A 21374-nucleotide genomic window follows, 5' to 3' on the forward strand; every position below is an offset into this window, starting at 1 on the left:
TGAGCAGACAAATAATCAGGAGCAAACGGAAACAGAAAGGTGAGGGGGACAAGGAGACGGCCACCCCAGGGGTTCGTTTCTACATAGGCTTGGGTAAACGGAAGCGTAAGCTGCACACGGACCTTCATTCCAGCCAGGGAGAGCATGTTGTTCAATCTGTACATCCCAGACTGCAGGGGTGTAGTGTACAGCAGGGCATCGTTAAACTGGAAGGAGAAACACAGCACAGGACCACGTACACAGTTACACACAATCAAGGTCACCCGCCAGACACTGTCTTGTTTTGCCTGTTTCTCGGCTATACCCTGAATCTTCATGTCTAGTCGTTCTGGCCCCCCCAGAGTTTAGTTACTGTGTAGTGAGTGTTTTGTCAACTGGATCTGTTTATGTTGGAGTGTGCTTCCTTGGTAACGACCAAATGACCTTCCTAGTGCCGGGCTGCGTCCCCCAGTTCTCTTACGGATTTAATGTTTTATGGATTCTAAATCACACCGAGGAGTTACAATCTGCCTGAACAACTGACTCAAACACTCCTTCCAAATAAATTTAAGATGAAATAAACTAAATTCTAAGCAGAAAAAATTTTCCGATCAAGTATCATAACAGATCTCATCGACTCTTACGCTTGAAACAAGCAAGACGGCTGCCCCAAAATACCACTAAGCTGCCATGGGAGTGCACTAATTGCATGTGTTCTTCTATACATGCCTTCTTCTATACATGCCTTCCTCTACACAATGGTCTACACCTGTCAAACCCCACAGAGCCTCTTACCAGGAAAAACATCCGGGGCTGCATGACTTTCCGAGACAGCTTCATGAGGGTGCCTTCTTTAAGAAAAACCTAGTTCACATGAGCAAACACTCGGTTAGTCTTACCATCACCACACAACAACAACATGCAGAGGATTTCTGTTCAACGGTCTTCTCCTTAAACTGTTTTTGTGGGGGGCATGGAGACACTTTGTGACTTTTATGGTCATAGTCTCTTTTTAAGCCCTAATACCAAGTAAAAGCGGGGGGGGGGGGGGGAGACTAGAGAGATAAGATTACTAGTTGCTATTGCAGAGGATAGCTCTCAACTGCCTGAACTCTAGTTCCAGGAGATCGGACGCTCTCTTCTGGCCTCTGAGGGTACTGCATGCTTGTGGTGTACACTATACACATGCAGGCAAAACACTCATGTTCATAAAATATAAATCAACAAATACTTTTATGAGAAAAAGAGGGTGATGATACTGACTAAAACAATTCCTTCCAAATAAATTTAAGACGAAATAAACTGAATTCTAAGAGGAAAAAATTTTCTGATCAGGTATCATAACAGATCTCATCAACTGAGATTGTTGATTGTTGGCAAGATATGCATACCTAGCATTCGTGAAGTTCTGGGTTTGATTTTTAGTATTTCAATAAACTAGGCGTGAGGTGGATTGCCCTTCTGTAATGTCTGCATTTGGGAGGTAGAATATAAGTTCAAGGCTAGCCTGGATTATATAAGACTGTCTCAAAAAAGATTAAAGGGGGCCAATGAGATGACTCAGTGGGTAAAGGTAATCGCTGCAATGCCTGATGACCTGAATTCAGTTCCTGAGCCCTACATGGTAGGAGGGAAATCTCCCAACAACTGCCCTTTCTCACTCTAACACACTCTAACACACACACACACACACACACACACACACACACACACAATTAATTTTTTTTCTTAAAAAGGTAAAAAGAGGAAGAAACCAAAAATTGTAAAGAAAATTTAAAAAGAACTCAGGTATAACAATCCGTCATCTCATAAGTGCTGTATTGGCCCCAGGGGTTACTCTATACACTGATAATGTAATTGCCTGTGTGTACTTGATCTGATAACTATAGTTTGCGACTTCCTGAGTTCATTTCTTAGACCACTTCTGTGCTCTATGAGGAGCATCAAAACAGCAATCTCTTTCCCTTCTAGGCTTAAAGATTTTCAATGGCATGGCCTTGAAATATGTGTGAGTTCAGCTGGCATTACACAATCAAATGACTCCACTAAATTACTCTATTGGAACTCCACGGGGCCTCTGCCTCTCTCCTAATTGAATTGGATTGCTTGTCACTGTGACTTACATCATTCTGTTTGGAATGGATAAAGCGACGCATATTAGGTCACTGAAGAGTAACATAACTCATTTTCAGAGGTAAAATAGAAATAGCTACAGACAGTGCCCACACAGTGTATTGAACTGCAGGAGGCAGGCTAAGGCACCTACCCGCCCAGGCTGCACAATTTCATGGTGTCCACTTAAGCTGTACTGAATCTGCATGAGTTTCTGAAAGTTGTCCTGCAGGAGACAAGACAGAGCACGTGAGGGCCGGGCTTCCAGCTTCCACAGTGCACCACCCTCGATTTCCAGATACTTACCCCTTGCTTCATAGTGTCATTGGCATGGTTAGCCACCTCTATAACAACAGCTAGGGCATCTAAAATATGCAGGAATAGAAAGGGCATTTGATTGTTACCAAGGGAGCAGATTACAACATTAAGCAGTTGACAAAAGACCTACTACACAGTAACTAAACTGAGGGGATTGTGGGTCCCCGTGAGAGCAAGAACTACATACATTAAGACTGAGTAGCCAGACACCTCACACCAGTCAGAATGGCTAAGATCAAAACCACAGGTGACAACACATGTTGGAGAGGATGTGGAGAAAGGGGACCACTCCTCCAATGCTGGTAGGATTGCAAACTGGTACAAACACTCTGGAAATCAAGCTGCAGGTTTCTCAGAAAATTGGAAATAGATCTACCTGAAGACCCAGCAATACCACTCCAGGGCATAGACCCAAAAGATGCCCCACCATGCCACAGGGGCACGTGTTCCACTATGTTCATAATGACCTTGTTTGTGATAGCTGGAAACAACCCAGATGTCCCACAACAGAAGAATGGATACAGAAAACGTGGTTCATTTACACAATGGAGTACTAAGAATGAGCACATCCTGAGCTTTGTAGGCAAATGGATGGAACTAGAAAATATCATCCTGAGTCAAGTAACTGAGACCCAAAAGGACAAGTGTGGTATGTATTCACTAGTAAGTGGATGTTAGCCAAAAAACAGAAAAAGAAAAAGAAAGTACAGAGTACCCAAGATACAGACCACAGAATTCTAAAAGGTCAACAAGCTGAAGTGCTCAAGTGAGGACGCCTTGGCCCCACTTGGGAGGGAGAAGAAAGCAATCACAAGTGGGGAGGGAGGGACCTGGGAAGGAAAGTGGAGAGAGGGAGGGAGGGAGGAAAGGTGGAGGGAGGGAGGGAGTGGAGGGGAGATCTGGTATTGGGTGAGAGAAAAGGACTGAAGCCCTGGGGCCCAGCAGAAAGAATGGAAACATGCAACCTTGGGAGATTGGAGATTGGGGGGACCCTCCAGAATGTACCAGGGACCTGGGAGGTGAGAGACTCTCAGGACTCAAAGGGAGGGACCTTAGATGAAATGCCTGACAGTAGGGAGAGGGAACTTCCCAGCAGGAAGACAGGGCATCAAATGAGGGGGGGGGGGGGCATCCCACAGTCACAACTCTGACCTATAATTGTTCCTGTCTGAAAGAATTACAGGGATGGAAAAGAGAGGAGCCTGAGGAAAAGAAGGTCCAGCGACAGGCCCAAAGTGGGATCCAGCTCAAGGGGAGGTCCCAAGACATGACACTACTACTGAGGCTATGGAGCGCTCACAAAAAGGGACCTAGCATGACAGCACTCCAGAAGACTGAAAGAGTCAGATGCAGATATTTGCACCCAACCAATGGACAGAAGCAGCTGACCCCTGCTGTTGAATTAGGGAAGGCTGAAAGAAGCTGAGGAGAAGGGCAATCCTGTAGCAGTCTCATTTAATCTGGACCCCTGAGATCTCTCAAACACTGGACCACCAAACAGGCAGCATGCACTAGCTGATATGAGCCCCCCCCCCACCCAACACACATCCAGCAGAGGATTACAGGGTCTGTGTTCATTCAGAAATGATGTACCTAACCCTCAAGAGACTGGAGGCCCTACAGAGTTCAGAAGTCAGGTGGGGAGTGGGGACATCCTTGTGGAGACAGGGGGTGGGGAAGAGGTATGGGATGTGTAACAGTCAGAGGGTAGATGGGGGTGGGGGAAATAAAATATGGAGTATAATAAAATAATTAATTTAAAAAAGATTCAGTGATGGTATAACCAGGGAGTATAACCAGGGGGAAACAGGCAAAAACAAAACAGTCAAAATGCGCAACCTTATCACTGCTATTAAAAGAAAAAAGGGTGTCTTTATATAGCAATCCCTACCATACGCCAGAACTTAGGTACCTAACACTATCTCCACGGCCCATCCTCACGGTTACCCTGGATATGTCCATCTCTCTGGCTTGCTGCAATTTGTGGTGAGCAGGGTCGAGAACCTTAGAACTGAATGGATGAATGATAAGGACGCTCTTATTGGTCACCCGATGTTGAAACTCGACAACCTTCTTGCCCCATGCCATCTCCTGAAGAGATGCTGACAGCTCTCCCCTCCACGCTGGCTGTCTATCTTTCAAAGACGTGCTCCACTTGCCCGGCACGGTCCAGCCCACAGCTGCCCTCCCCTCCACATCATCTGCCCCCTGCTTCCGACCACACAGCGCCTGGCTCACTGTGAGCTGGGCATCTCGGGTGGAGGCCGGTGGTTTCTATGGATCGAGGCCCTCTATCTTGAACTCTTCACTCACTTCATCTAATAGCATCATTTGACAATTTCCTTAAAGACAGAAATCTTGAGACATGGGACGGACGGAGGCTTGGGACTCTGTTCATCTAGATCACTGGAATAAGGATATGAGGGGGTGTCTTGGGGGGCAAACCAAGCCTTGTGTGTGCTGAGTGAAAGCTGTACTGGTGACCTATAACCTCAGGTCTCACGGTTGTTGATTCGTAAGACAGACTCAGCCAGCCATGCCTACTGTTCTTGTGTCTGCTCAATCTTCTGTTCATCTACAGTCCTGCTTTTTCCTAAGCTACAATTCTTTGCTTCTACAACTGTCATATTTCCTCTTTCTAAATGACTCAGTGCACCTCAGGGCACCCTTACGCTAGAGCTATCTCCTTTGTTATTTATTTTGAAGGAGGTTTTAAATTTCTTTATCAGCTGAACTATGTCTTCACTAAAGACTCAAAACATCATTTAAGGCGACCTCAAAGTTTCTTTTAAATAAAATGCTAGTGTAACTCAGGGCTGTGGGTGTTGTTCAGTGGTAGAACATTTGCTTAGCCCGAGTCCTGGACTGAATTTGCACTATCTCAAACAACCCATCACATCAAAGAAACTAAGCCGGGAAGAGAGGCACAGGCCTTGGCACTCAGAAGAGGCTGAGGTAAGAGGATTGTGAGTTCAAGGCCACTGTGCCTCAAAACAAAATAGCAAGACCTGGTGGCAAATATATGTAACTAGAGCACCTTGGTGGAAGGGTTGGGAGTTCAAGGTCACCCTTGGCTACATGGCAACTTTTACATTAAAGGACCAAGCCAAGCCAACAAAAGATAAGACAAGGAAAGACAATGGAAGAGGCTGGAGACATTGAGTAACTATGGGACAATCATTCGGAATCTCTAAGAATGGCTTTGAAACAAGCACAATTTTTTAAAATTTTATTTTATGAGTGTTTTGCCTGCATGTGTGTGCACTGTGTGTATGCCTGGTGCCTGCAGAGGCCAGACAAGGACATCAGACCCCCTGGGCCTGGAGTTATGGATGGCTTTGAGTCATCGTAGCTGTGATGTGGGTGCTGGGAGCTGAACCTGAGTCCTCTGTAAGAACGAGTACTCTTAACTGCAGAGCCATGATTCCAGCCCCTGGATCACTCAGGTTCTAAGTCTCAAGATACACAGAATCCGTAAGAATAGGCTCGAAACCCAATGTGAATGGAGTGGACGTGGACTTATTTAATGGATTTATGAAAAAACAAAGATAAGCCTGTGACACCTGGAAGAGTGTTTGTGGAGAAACAGAAACCCCAGCCCCAGAGTTAGTCTGTGACAGAGAGGCAGGGACAAGGGACAGAGAATGACTTCCTTACTAAAAAGGCTAGATATGGAGGCATGTGGATGTAATCCTCAAACCTGGAAAGATCTTGTGCTTGAGGTCAGATTGTAATACATTGTAAAATCTTGTCTCCAAACAGTGTCTGAGTGTGGGGAGGGGTTAGGGTGTAAGAGGGGCAAAGGTATTAGGTCTCCAGCAATACATGTTCTCCAAACAAGAGTCTATTTTAGATGTTTATCCTTTTATGGGTTACTTTGTCTACAGTCAGAGGTCACTCTGTATCCAAGGCTAGCCTCGGACTCTAGGTAATCCTCCTGCCTTAGCTTCCCAAGTACTGGGATTGCATGTGTTTGTCACCGTGCCTGGCTTAAACTTCATCCTTGACCTCTGGTTTAGTGGCTCCATGGGAGTGATTTTCAAGTGTGAAATGAGCTCACGGATCGTCTGGTTCTGAACAGGTTCTGACAGGGAAACGGGCATCTACTGATTGAATCCACCAAAGCAGAGAGATGAGGAAGAGGTTTCCAGATCAGGCCAGGCCCGCCCACTGCCCCAGAGGCCGGCCTGTGGGTCCCCTGTGACAGCTATCACCAGCCTGCCTGAGGCAGCTCTTTGCCACTCTCCAGGGTAATAGTTTCAGCTGCCTGAGGGAACTTTTTAAAAGCAGTTTCTTATACTGATTTTGTTCTCAGCGAATCCTCCCTTTTTCAGGCCTTAAGGAAATGTAATACAAACGCTAAGGCTGCAGAGAGGAGTTACCTTGGGTGTCTCTGTGATCTACAGAGTCTTCTAGGAGGTTCTTTAAATAATCTAGAAAAGAAGCAAACCGGAGTATTTAGAACAACGCCGTGCAGACAACCTTAACTCAGCTCTTTAATGTAATATCTCAGTTTAACTGTCAGCCCAACTCTGGGAGCACAAAGCCCTGTGGTGAGCAGGCGTATATGCAAAGACTATAAAAGAGGGTGGTTCTCAGCCTTCCCAAAGCTGTGAACCTTTCATACAGCTCATCATGCTGTGGTGGCCCCAAACCATACATTCTTTTCACTGCTATGTCCTAACTGTAATTTTGCTGCTGATTTGAATCATAATGCAAATATCTGTGTTTTCCCATAGTCTCAGGTGACCCCTGTGAGAGGGTCATTTAAACCCAGAGGTCAAGACCCACAGGTTGAGAACCACTGCATGAGTGTTACACTAAGAACACAGTAGGACTAGGAACACACCATTACCTCACCCTGACCAGAAGCAGAAGGGAGGAGGATCTACTGCTCCAGGCCAGCACACCCTGAGCTACACAGTGAAAACTTGCCAAACAAAACAAACAGACATGCAAGGGAGGAGGGAAGGTGTAGCGTCACAGGGCTAGCCCATCTCACCTAAGCCACAGAACTCTTTTTTTGTCCCTGGGCCAAAACATGCAATCCAGGTTTTCTAACGTGTACCTAGTACGTTTAGTCCACCAGACATGAACCACCTTAATCTCAATACCTAGTATGAAACCCCAAGGCATTAATACACCAAAGGCCCAAGAGACAGATTTCTCAGTCTAATAATCTACGTCGACCAAAGTAAGCCAGTACTGTCCATCTGCCCCGGGGTGGGGGAGGGGCCCTGAGAGTGTCAGGAGACATTTTCCACGGTCTCAGCTAAGGGGACGAGGTGTTAGGGGTAATCTGCTGGTTGGAAGTTAGGGATCTAGTTAAACAACCTTGATATAGCCTCACAGCAGATAACCCAACCGCCAACATGGCCGTGGTTGGAGAAACCCTGGGCTAGATGAACATGGTACACAACAACAGAAACAACAGAACACGTACAACAACAACAGCGGACTGTGCCTTATAACATGGGGGAAAGTTCTAGGCAATGAATCTTTAACACCAAGAGTTGTCATTGGAATTCGACGACGACACTTCCCTTGCTATCTATCCAGTTTCTTTCTTTTCTAACTCACCACTGCATGGTCCGTTGCTTTCTTTTCCTGGCCGTGTGTGTGTGTGTGTGTGTGTGTGTGTGTGTGTGTGTAAACTAGGGCTTTGGACATGGCCTATCACTGAACTACATCCCGTGCTTCAACTGATTGTTTTCCAGGCTCTTCTCCGATCCCCCACCTCCTGTAAAATGTTCCCCTTGAAAGCTGATTTTCCCTTTGAACAGGACATGATGTGGCAGTCCCCCACTTTCTGCTGCTCTCATTTGGGAGACTCATATTCCCCTCACCCACTAGCACCCAGCAAGTTCTCTAAATAGAGGTCAATGACGTCAATGACCTCTAAAGCCGGCAGAGGTGCAGAAAACAGGAAGAGGAAAAGCATGTTAGAAAACTGCATGTGCAAGACCTGGTCTCTGTTTAGCAGTATCATGAACAGATCTAGTTCCTGCCAGTAGGCTCAAAAGTCATGCTCACAGACACGGAGACTCGGATGCTGGCCCTAGTTTTCCAAATGTAATGACAACAGATATGCTCAAATTGCTGAAACTCTCCGTCTCTGCTATAATGACCTAAGAGCCCATGGAGTCTGGACAGGTACATTACAAATATCCACCATGGCAGAAGCCCTTCCTTGGTGTCCCATGCGACCATAGCAAGCTTCGCTGAGGCGCGGCAAGCTTCCATCTTGTCAGGGAAAGTCACTAGAAATTAGATCTGAAGGCATCCCAAACACACAGGGAGGAAGGCACGCCCTTGATGATATATAAATCACAAAAAATATTGAAATATTCCACTTACACACTATGCTAGGCCTCTTCTTGGATTAAAAAAAATTATTTATTAGGCCAGGTGCAGTGGCTCTAGCTTTTAGGAGTCTGAAGCAAAAGGACTGTTTGGGGTCTAAGGCTAGCCTAGATTATATGGTTGAGTTTCAGGCTAGCCTAAAGAACAGGAGGCTCTGTTTTTAACAATACGAAAGAAGTTATTTTCACATTGGCTCTATTCAGAATACATCCCAGCCAGGCAGTGGTGGCGCATACCTGTAATCCCAGCACTCTGGGAGGTAGAGGCAGGCAGATTTCTGAGTTCGAGGCCAGCCTGGTCTACAGACTGAGTTCCAGGACAGCCAGGGCTATACAGAGAAACCCTATCTCAAAATGACCAAATCCAAAACATAACAAACAAACAAACAAACAAACAAAACCAAAATACATCCCATACATAAGCCATGTTTGGTGAGTCAGTACTTAAGAATCCTGTGACTAAAAGTGCTAGTATCAACACCCTGTACAGGGCTTCAGGCCTGTAATTCCAGCACATGGGAGGCTGAGGAATTCCAGGTTAACCTCCAGTATGGTGGGACATTGTTTCAAAAGCAAACAAAACTAATCAAAACAAATGTTAGGATTGCCACAAATTTGTCCTTTTTGTTTTTAAAGCAGTTAGTTAGTTGTATTTGTGGGAGACACAAGCAATGCCATGATGTCCCTCTACAGGTCAGAAGACAAATTATAAGGGTCAATTCTCTCTTCCTAGCATGAGGTTTGGGGACTGAACTCAGGTCACGAGGCATGGTAGTAAGTACTTTTCCCTCGGAGGCATCTTGCTACCCCAAATTTCCTTCTTAATAGATATTCCTACCATCTGAGTGATTTTCCTTAAGCTTGTAGTTAGCCGACAAGTCTTGGGAGAAAAGCTGATTACCTGGATGTCAGACTCATGGCAAGTTCCTCGTCAATTCTTGTTCATCTACACAGAAATATATTCCTACAAATGGGCTTCTTCGTTTATCTTAGGAAAGCTTCTTGGAAGACATGTATAGTAGGGAAACCTGACCTCAGCATCATGTTCCAGAGCATTTAGGTTGCATTTGGTTGGTTGGTTGGTTGGTTTGCTTTGGACCAGTATTCAAACTAGGCTGCTGGCCTGCCCACATGAAGTTTTACAACAGTTGACTTCAGTTGCTACATAGAAAATATACTAAAGATGCTGCTTCCACAAGCTGTTTTTAATTATTTATTTGTATTTTATGTGCGCTGGGGTTTTGCCTGCATGTATGTCTCTGTGAAGGCGTGGGATCCCCTGGAGACACAACAGACACTTGTGAGCTGCCGTGTGAGTGTTGGGGAGTGAACATGGGTCCTCTGGCAGGGCAGCCAGCGCTCTTGACGGCCAAGCCACCTCTCCAGCCCGGCTTCAACAAGCTAGTCATCAAGGCAGGAATGCAGTTAGTTAAGCTGGCCTTCTGCCAATTTTCAAAATGTGATCCTGGTCTCTACGGTTTGACTTTGCAACTAATCCGCCGATCCGTCTACAATCCCTTCAGCAGTTATGAATCAGTCAGGACTTTGGCAGCAGCAAGGAAGAATGACAGATTAGCGTGAGTGAGTCAGGCAACACTGAAACCACCAGCTGCCCGTGACTGGCTACAGCCAGGGTGAAACCTGGAAAGGAGGGCAGACAGACAAGCTGCATCCTCATGGGCATCAGTTACCACCTCCCAGTTAGGGCCTGGCCCTGTGGAAACCTTCACAGGAATCGTGGGGGCAGGAGATGTTCCAGCTGCCAGATTAGACATGTACCATCATGAGTTTCCTGCCTCTGCCTAAACTAATTAAGTATAAAGAGTTGTTTTAAAAAAAAAATAATAAAAATAAACTGTCTCAAAACCTAGTAGGACTATTGCTGTTCTTTTAAATCAAAACTAGGAAAGAAGAAAACAGGAGTGGTGGTGCCTGCCTGTCAGAATCAGAGAGGGGGGTAGAAAGAAATGTTTGGGTAGAGAGAAATGAGAATTACTGGTATACAGACATTGCAAAATGCACTCTTGAGCCACCAGGTGGCACCATTGATTAATTAACTCCTGAGCGCCCTATCAATATCGGTAGTGTGAAACTAACTGAAACACACCATGGGCTACCCCGAGAGATAGGCAAGCTACCTTTCTACTCACACAGGGACCAAGATGAAAGGATTGAGGGGGAAGGGGTCCTAAAACACTCCATCTTCTTGAAGGTCAACAATTTCTACACCAGAGCTTCTAGTAAGCCTCACCCACTCTTAATCATAATCAACCAACTAAAAATAGAAACTACTCAGAGGTTAACCTTGCAGTAAGTGTCAGTCATTGGCGGGAGTCTAGAACTTTCTGCCTTCAAAGGGCCAGAGTCCTGGACTGGGCTGAAAGTGGTTGGTGGCAGAGCACAGGAAATGAACTCTGGAGGAGTATTGTTCCAGAGTCAAATGTTTCAAACTGGAGGACAAGGCCTGCTGTGTTAGTTCAGATTTCTTCTTTCCTCTATAATCTGCGATGAGTTTTGCAACACATGCAGAATTGTGGGATCTGGAGAGAGGGCATGCAGGGAGCATGGCTTACAAAGTCTCAAAGTCAGAAACCAGCAACTTGGAATGACCCTGGCCCTCCAAAGATCATGTCGTTTGAATTACAAAATGGAGGTCCACATGTCAGCAGCTTGGGAGAGACTCCTGTGCTTCTTTCTAAGGAATCGGAGGCTGAGATTCTTACTGGCTTTGGAAAACCAAATACGATTGCTCAGCTAAAGGAACGGAGCAATGACAGGACTCCTAACAGCATTCTGCTGTGTGGACAGACAGTGTCCGGATCGGATCAGCCATCGGCAGAGAGCTTCCTCCTGCAGGGGATGGGAACTAATGAGGAGAGCCACAACTGGACAATATGCAGAGGGTGTGGGGCGACCTTCGAATACTCAACCCTAAGTGGGAAGTCTCCATCAAATCCCTCCCTTCAGGGCTCCGGGAACTCTGCAAGAGCCAGTGCAGATGGAAGACCCCAAGACCAAGACCTCTAGACACAACAGGACAGATGCACACAGGAACTCAGAGGCTGTGGCAGCACGTACAGGGCCTTGCACAGGGCTGCCACGGATGGGGTCCTAGTGCTGAGAGGGAAGTGGACACGAGCTCCTATCCGTAACCAGAAGCCTGGGCTATCAATCTCCAGTTGATAATGGCTCACAGAGGAAAACTTACAAACCACACTTACAGGGCTGCCTCATGCCCAGCGGTGGAGGACCAAAACAAAATAAACTCAGTGGTATTTTTAGAGACGTGTCTGTCTCATACTGCTTTCTCTGGGCATTTTCTTTTTTTAACCTTATAGGTCTTTTGCTTATGTATTACAGTTTCTGACTTTGAGTTTTATGGTGTGTGTGTGTGTGTGTGTGTGTTTCATGTTTTTTTTTTCTTTTCTTTTTTTTCTTTTTCGTTTTACTCTAGTTTGTTTTCTGAAGAGAGAAAGAAGTCATGAAGTTGGGTGGCTGAGGAGGCGGGGAAGATCTGAGCGGAGATCAAGGAGGGGAAAAACAGAGATCAGAATATATTGTATACAAATTTTTTTTTAAAGAAATTCTTACTTCCTGATCTAGTAATGTCCAGCCGAGGAACAACCTTGTGACATTTTTTTTTCAGTTCACTTTTATTTATCTTTTTTGATCGATGCAGTTTTATGGTGTTGGAGATCAAACCCAGGCCTCACATGGGTTAAGCAAGCATTCTGCTACTGAGAGCCTGGATATGAATAAGAATTGGGGTGGCTTGTATTGTAGTATACGCCAGAAACCCAGCTCCTCGGGAGACGGAGACAGGAGGATTACAAAACTGAGGGAAAATAGCAAGACTGTCTGGGGCAGGGACAAACCAAATTAGACCCGAAAAACAAACAAGCAAAACACTATAAAATAGTGTGACACCTACTTTCATAAAACACATTATAAGAAATTTGGTGAGTTGAATAACAATGAACGAAATTTAAATCATGAACGTCTCTCTAAATTAGCGTATACAATATTTTTTTTTTTTTAAACAGGTTCTCGGGGGCTGGAGAGATGGCTCAGCGGTTAAAAGAACTGACTGACTGACTGCTCTTCCAGAGGTTCTTGAGTTCAAATCTCAGCAACCACATGGTGGCTCACAACCATCTGTAATGGGATCTGATGCCCTCTTCTGGTGTGTCTGAAAACAGGGACAGTGTATTCACATACATAAAATAAATAAATCAGCTGGGCAGTGGTGGCATATGCCTGTAATCCCAGGGAGGCAGAGGCAGGCAGATTTCTGAGTTCGAGGCCAGCCTGGTCTTCAGAGTGAGTTCCAGGACAGCCAGGGCTATACAGAGAAACCCTGTCTCGAAAAAAACCAAATCTAAAAAACCAATAAATAAATAAATAAATAAATCTTAAAAAAAAAAAAAAAGAAAAAAAGAAAAGGAACAGGTTCTAATGTAGCTGAAATTTACCTTCAACTCCTGATCAATAATGGTTCCACGAATACAGGTATGTACCACCCATAGATTCTCATTCTCATTCTCTCTCTCTCTCTCTCTCTCTCTCTCTCTCTCCCTCCCTCCCTCCCTCCCTCCCTCCCTCTCCCTTCCCTCCCTGTCTCTTTTTTTATTTTTTTCAAAAAGACAGCGTCTTGCTATGGAGCACAGGCTGCACTTGAGCTTTCAATCCTCCTGCCTCAGCTTCCTGAGTGCTGGGATTGCAGCTACACTGCTGGCATGAGAACAATTCTGAACTGTTTCCTTCTGGCTTCATAAATGCTTGGTGTATCTTGGCAATCTATTGTATCGCCTGACAGTATTCTTAAATCTGCTGTCCAGGCACGGTAGATGCTATGAACAGCATCTTATCTCATTCCTGAAAGTTAACAGATTTGGATAAATGGTGTAATCATTTTAATTGTTAACACACATCTCCATCTTGATAATCTGGGGTTTTTTTTTTTTTCTATATTTCAAATTGCTTTTGGGAGGAAATCACTATAAAAAATGTTTTAAAATTAAGATTCTGAAAAAAAAAAAAAGATCAAGAGGCTGCCTATAGACTTGGTTGGCCTTGAACTCTGGACCTTCCCGCAACCGCCTCCCTGGTGCTGGTATTAGGAGAAAATGCACACGCTTCTCTAAGGATGCATCTAGCAACTTAGGACTTCTGTCTGCTATCAGCTACATACATATCCAGCTCACTTCACACAGAAGAACAGAACACGTTCTGCCCCGCCCCCAATAACCATCAAATGCTGATGGTTTCTATTCCAATGTATTCTCAGTTATACAGAGCACATGATCAGAGCCATCTTCAGCCTGAACTAATTCTGTGACTGTGTACTAGGGGAAAGTGTGTCCTTTGGGTGGACATCCAGGGAGAATTCTCATATACCACAACTGGGTGTGCTTACGGTAAAACCAGCTGCATCATGGGAAGGCCTGTGCAATGTAGAAATATGGTTATTTAACTGAGATCTGTTTGTTAAAATAGGGGATCACCCAAACTATTCGCTTAGTACTCTACACCCCCTTCCTTTGGAGCCTAGAATTCCTAGCCAACAGCCCAGGGTTCCTGAATACTCCCTCCCGTGGCCCGCTTTCACGCTGGAGAGAGTACTCTGATCAGTCCTATCACTGTGCTCCTGAAGGAAGTTTCCTTGCTACTTGGAAATCTGTGGACACTTATATCAAACCTTGTGTAGGGCAAGATGCCAAGAACTTGGACACACTGGGCTCAGACAGTGGCCACTGGTAACATTGTTATTAATTAAAAACTACCATTACTCTAATTCTTCCATTTTTTCAAATGCCAGTTCCAGTCCTTAAATATGCGACCTAGGCCTGCTAATATAAATATGGCATTTGTATAACCAACAAATGGAACCTTTATTTTATTTTATTTTATTTTATTTTATCTTTCTCTCCAGACTCATGACTTAGAATGAGTTAGAAAAAGATTCTTTTGTGGGCCATGGTGTTTCGTACTGAGATACAGGCTGGACCTGGACCTCAATTGAGTTCCTTAATGCAGGGCAGAGTCAAGAAAAAAAAAAAAAAAAAAAAAAAAAAAAAAACCTTCCCTATCTAGCCAAGAGTTTGATGACTTTGGTCCTGAGAAGGCAGCTTCAAAGGATTCATGACCCAAACTGACCCTGAGTTCATGCTGTGGTGAGATCTAAGGGCACATCTTAGGATGGGCGGACCCAGCCCCGAAGCCTGTTTTCACTGGTGAGGCTTGCCTAGAATACCCTTGAGAGGAGTCAAATGCGAAGGGAGTCTTTCAGGAGATTATTCTGAGTTTTTTAAGACTCCATTTCTCAGTGGTTGCCGGTTGATCAAGTGAGGATCTCAAGTACACAGAAAGGCCTCTGGCACATTTAAGCCACTCTGAGGTGTAAAGAAACTCTTGTCCCTATTTGTCCCCACCACCCTACCAACGGAGCAAAGTTAGACTCAGGGAGACAAGTGGACTTCACTATGCAACAGCCAAGCGAGGAATAAAACAAATCTAAGCACAGAATGAGTTCAAGGGTAGCTGAATTTCCATGCTGTCTCCAATTGGAACAGTTCCTGTGAGCCCCTACTTCTGACAAAGACTGTGAGAGGGACTCTAGGGACACATTCTGCTCATTAAATCTCTGCCAAAACAAGCCCCAGAAACAGAGGCAACTGGCTCCTGGGAATCTGGGTCAAACTTGCACTAAGGATAGAAGAATAACTTTGTAGCAATCTCCACCGGTAGAACTTGGGTTTTCTGCAACCTTGAATGGACAACACCAGTACATAAACCAGCAGACTAGATTTATCACTAACCTTTATTGTTGTTTCTATAAAACAGGGTCTCACTGTGTAGCTCTGGCTGACCTGGAACTAGCAATGCAGACCAGGCTGGCCTCGAACTCACAAAGACCCACCTGCTTCTGCCTCCCAGGTGCAGGGATTAAAGGCATGAGCTATCTCGCCCAGCTCCATTTTCATTAACCTTTACGTGAAATAAGAGTTTCTATCTACCAGGAATATTGGTAGCAAATGCCAGAATTATTAACAACCTTTGTGACTTTTTCACCTTGGAATCCCAGATCTTTTAAGACAAATTATGGTTGAGGCAGACAACACAGAATACTGTATACTCTTACTGGCACTATCTCTCAATTAGTCCATCTCCCATCAGATCTTATTTAATTCAGTGCTGGAGAAGGACATTTGGCTAGTCGAGGTAGCACAGCTTATAATCCCAGCATTTGGGAGGACATCCTTGCCTACATAGTGAATTTGAGGTAGCCTGGGCTACATGACACCATGTCTCAAAACAACACCAAAAAACCAGAACAGGTCTGAGTATGCCGTTCAGGTGCTAGAGCATTTGCCTAGCAAGAACAGAGCCTTGAGTCCGAGGCCCAGGACTCCATGAACCAGGCAAGGCTGCTCGCTGTAATCCCAGCTCTACAACGGTGTGTACGGCGTGTACAGGAGAGGCCCTGGCCCCACAGAAAGCAGAAGGCTACACGAGACTGTCTCAGAGACCAGAGGCAGACAAACACAAAAGGCACACAATGTGCTTGCTTCTTAAGCCCGCAGGCCTGTCCAAAGCACTTAAATATTTCTACAGGTGTCACTTATTTAAATGCTTAAAAATCTTAAAATGGCTTCCTAAGAACTACATTGAGAATGATTTACAATAGCCCAGAAGCTGGGCTAATAAACACAAATCCTGAATGGCATCGTCCCCCATCTCACGTGGATAGAAATGCCTCCATCAAGGCCCCTGGATCTGTGAGAAAGTAAATTCTTTGTCTAAGGGATGACCATCACTCTTTTAATATCAAAGTTGTGATCTACAGAAAGTGATGAAATGACCTGTTTAATTGTGTGTGTGTGTGTGTGTGTGTGTGTGTGTGTGTGTGTGTGTGTGTGTGTGTGTGTTTTGAGACAGGGTCTTACTAGGCAACCCTCACTTGCCTGGGAACATGCTGGCCACCGGTGCTGTGATTAAAGGTATGGGTCACTAAGCCCGATTCAAAGTGGCTTTTGATGCACACAATTACTTTGGTTTTAAAATAAAATACTTGCTACAGGGGTTTTAGATAAGGATTTTTTTAAGTATACTCTACTGGTTCGCCTTGCTAGATCTGCAGACGAGCTTGCCTGTCATTCACGTTCACAGCTGCAGAACACTGTGACAGATGTTTTTAATATCCCATTTTCTACCAACATGGAAAGTCTCGGATTTCTAAAAGCTAGAGGGAATTAGTGTCATCTCAGACAAAGGCAAAGACTACAGGAAAGAGTAATAAAGCGCATTACTAAAACACCCTTAATATAACATAAATATTTTGAACAAGATCAAAGAAATTACAATGAATCAAGGTTCAAAGGACAGTTGTTTCCCCACAACTGTGGAAGTGGAAAAGGTTTTCTGAAACATTTTAAGTTACATTTTTCAATATACCTTCTCCTCAGTGATCCTTCCTGAGTCCACATCCTTCAATATCAATGTAATCATGTTCCCCAAATTAAAAAAAAATGCTTTTATTGAGAAAAACTCTAATATAACATATAATATAGGTAGAGCTAAAAAATCTGAAAAAAGTCTATGAGTCATTTCCAAACAACAGAAGATGAAAAGGGATTTGGCTTTTTTATATTACTTACATATTTTTATGTGCATAAAATCCCTTCAAAGGAGAAAGGTGACCCTTCCAAAAATAACAAGAGGCAAGATCCACACCAACGTGGGGGAGAGAGGAAGAGCTCAGGGGTAACCTGAGCAGTTGGACACAGCCTCAAAGAGATGTACAGCCTGTGGGGCAAGGGCCATTACCGAGCAGGCTGCCAGCCCCGGTGTGCAGGCCAGGGCTGGCCAGGGCTGGCCCAGGGGAGCACGCACTGAGGGGGTGACTAATGTGTGAGTGAGTGGAGCCTGGGAGGTCACACTTCAGCAAAGGGAAGGAAGATTTGCATAATCTGGTGCTATAAACTGAGGTGTCACCACATGTGCTCTAGACTTTACTAGTATCACAAGGAGGGTGGGGATACAGCTGACTGACTGACTGACCAATGGTCATCACGATCTGATAAACAGAATCAAAGTACAGAGATACCCCCTTGGCAGGGAAATGAAGCAATGCTTTGCTGGGTGGCACAGGTGGTGTGGCCAGGATAAAGGCATTTCCATAGCATGGAGTGGGCGGAGGAAACTCTGACCTGGATCACAACAGGAGCAGGAACCGAAGGGAGAGGAAAACCTGGAGATCCTACCGGGGACCAGGAAGGGAGCTTAGTCCTTCTGTAAGGGCCAGAGTCATGGAAGCCTGCTTTCAATTTCCAACGCTATGCAGTGATCTAGTCACCCGGTACACATTCATGGTGCTCTGGCAGGAAGAGTCTGAGCTTCATGAAAAGGAGCAACTATTCGTTACCTAAGCCGTCCAGTTGGTCAAGTCTTTGATATGGGTCAAGACCCACGAGTCCCAGATAGCTTGGTTCCTGAAGAGATGAGAAAGACGCGACTGCTCCTGCGGCAGTGTCTGCTTTTTTCCTGCCTGCCGCCTGTAATTTTCACCCTTTTCAAACTTAAGAGGATCTGGTCCCACATCCTCAGGACAGGGCCTGATGGGGATTCAACAGGGACTTCCACTAAGAATTTAGTTGGAAGATTTTACCACAATGGAGAAGAACTGAAGTTCTCCCATGGAGGAAAAACACTAAGAAACAAAACAACAACAACAGCAACAAAAACCAGGATGGCTAAACAGTAGCACAGACCACTGACCCTGGGGACTGCTACTCACTATTCTCTAAAAGAAATAGCACATCTTATCAGCCCTTCATCTACACATTTCTCAGACTCCCTGTGTCAAGAAACTGAGGCCAGTTCAAGTCTACTTGCACTGAGTCAGGCAGGAATCTTGCCTACTCTGCCAAATACCTAGATAATAATCAACATCAGCGGTTGATTCGAATAAAGGCTTATTCGCCTCTCGTCTACTGTAAGGTTCCTACGTGGGAAATCACAAGGTCCTGGGAGGTTTAAGCTGTCTGAAATTTTTTTCCAAACATGGGACCCGAGCTAATCAAACAGATGCAAACTTAAGACTTAACATGCAGACTGGAGAGATGGTTCAGCAGTTAAGAGCCTGTGTTGCTTTTACTGAGGACCCAGGTTCAATTCCCAGCTCTCTATGGTGGGCCACAAGCACCTCTAACTCCACGTTCAGGGCATCTGATACCCTCTTCTGACTTCGATGAACACCAAGCATGCATTTGGTATACGTACATAAGTATATATGTATGTAAGTTTACATACATACATATAAGAAGATTCCTACAAGTTCCAGGCAGCTTAGGTTATATAATTCATTCTAGGCTAGCCCAGCTCTTATATAGACTATATCTATACATTTTTAAAATACATGTATCAAAATGAAAATAACTCCAAGAGACTAGTATGTTGGAATATATCTATAATTCTAGCACTTATTAATCTGAAACAGGAGGAACATAGTGAATTTGAAGTCAATCTGGGCTACATAGCAATTACCAAAACAGCCAGGACTGCATGACAAACCCTGCCTCAAACATCATTAAAATCAGAATTTAAGAACCCATCAACCCCTTGAAAGAAGAAAAACTTAAGAGTCCAGTCTCACATGATGTGAGTATTATAAAACAACAAAAAGTCTCTTTGCTTTGGTTAGAGACAAGTGCCACTATGCACAGTGTGTCTAAGGCTCCAGGCCTATGAGGCTTGTGCTTTACCAACTCAGCCACACCCATAGTCCCAATCTAGTTCCTTAAAAACAGATTTTAAGGGTTGGAGAGATGGCTCAGAGGTTAAGAGCAATGACTGCTCTTCCAGAGGTCCTGAATTCAAATCCTAGCAACCACATGGTGGCTCACAAACATCTGTAATGAGATCTGATTCCCTCTTCCAGTGTGTCTGAAGACAGTGACAGCATACTCACATGCATAAAAATGAATAAATCTTAAAAAAAAAAACCCAGATTTTAATTAATGGAAAAAGAGGTCATGAATTCGGAAGAGAGCAAGGAGTAGTATATGGGAGGGTCTTGAGGGGAAATGTAATTATAATCTCAAAAATACAAGAATTTTCTAAAAAACAAGTTTTAAAACACCAGGTGTGGTCTGGTGAGACTTCTGAGTCTAGACAAGCACTTGCTGCTGGCTCGAGAGCTGACTTCAACCCACACGGCCCGCAGGGAAGGAGAAAATGGAGTCTTGCAAGTTATCCTCTGCCATGCCCATGTGTGTTACGGCACATGTGCACGCAAACCTCACGCAACACACAAAGAAGTGAGTAAATGTAATAAAAAGAAATGTCGGGTGTGGCAACGCTTGCCTGTAATCCCAGCATTCATGAGGCTGAGGCGGAAGTGTAAGCAGTTAGAGGCAAATCTTGTTGTCTCCACAGTAAACATGTCTTAAAAAGACAACACACAAAGTTTTAAAAGCATGTTTTTCTCATTTCTCCACCAAAAACAACTTAGCATACAATCTAACTTAAACACAGGCAGATTTTTAACTATGTAGAAAAAAGATATCTTTTACACTTTCATTTTCAGAAGCTGGATCCTTCCTTCTCACAACTGAAGCCACGGTTGTCTCCGGCCACCAAAAACAGCCAGCCCCCCTTCTACCACTGTGACAATGGCCAACACTACTGCGTAGCCGGTTATGATAGAACGTTGATTTATCTAGCAAAAACACTGTGTGTCAGCACTTCCACTTGTCCTGTAAATTAATAATCTCCACCAGGAGCAGAGGAAAGCAGATGGGCAGGATTTCCTCAAACTATTTGCGTAGCTTTTGTCGTTCTAGAGAGACAACCAGGGCCTAACTTGTAGTTAGGAACTCAAGCGGAGCTCTTGTGACACCTTGGCTGGCAGGTCACCAGTCTGAAAGAACTGGGCCTCCCATCCACTCTCATCACCACCAAGCCAGGAAAGCCTGTCAGGTCTGCCTCAAGGGGCGTGAGCAAAGGCTGCTTCCCAGGGTTCACACACACCTCTATTAATCTTGGCTCTTAGCACCTGACTAAGGAGACAGAATACACACCACCTTTTCAAGGACAATAGTCACATACTTCACATTCTATTTACACCAAACCACATGTATCTATTGAGCTGTAGTGGCATTTCAATGATCTTAAACACTTTGAGACAAAGTATAACACAAATGTGTGTGTGTGTGTGTGTGTGTGTGTGCGTGTATAAATTTCTCTCTTCTCAATATACTTTAGCACATCTCAGTAGACATAATAGTATGTATCAGACAGTATCTTTGGCACTGACATTATGTGTATTAGTTTTTGTTATGATGTCAAAACATGTGATCTTTATAAGCCTGGTATCTTGTCTATGTTACTCTGGTAAGTTTAAAGAGCCAGGGAATAAGAGTACTCAAGTACCTGGGCACCATCAAATCACACCTCACACCGCCTTGTAAACTAGCCAGAAATCTAAAACCTTGCAAACGGCAGTCAATATACCCACATACTAACAGTAAGGTTACGATTGCTAAGGATAGCTAATGTTGTTAGAACTTTCTATGCACAAAGACTTATTCTAAGGCCCATGCA

At 44.5% G+C, this 21374-nt stretch overlaps 1 protein-coding gene across 1 annotated transcript in view; it reads right to left on the reverse strand.

Annotated features, from left to right (window-relative positions):
• Fgd6 (FYVE, RhoGEF and PH domain containing 6) overlaps positions 1 to 21374 on the reverse strand; it is a 121535-nt gene that overhangs the window by 19472 nt on the left and 80689 nt on the right. Inside the window, exons 9-13 of the mRNA XM_052164809.1 lie at positions 6792 to 6842; positions 2398 to 2456; positions 2246 to 2317; positions 775 to 843; positions 123 to 206 (exon numbers count right to left, since the gene is read on the reverse strand). Coding sequence (XP_052020769.1) covers positions 123 to 206; positions 775 to 843; positions 2246 to 2317; positions 2398 to 2456; positions 6792 to 6842 — 335 coding nt within the window. The remainder of the gene's footprint in view (positions 1 to 122; positions 207 to 774; positions 844 to 2245; positions 2318 to 2397; positions 2457 to 6791; positions 6843 to 21374) is intronic.

The sequence above is a fragment of the Apodemus sylvaticus genome, chromosome 20, assembly GCF_947179515.1.
Source record: "Apodemus sylvaticus chromosome 20, mApoSyl1.1, whole genome shotgun sequence".
Lineage (NCBI taxonomy): Eukaryota > Metazoa > Chordata > Mammalia > Rodentia > Muridae > Apodemus > Apodemus sylvaticus.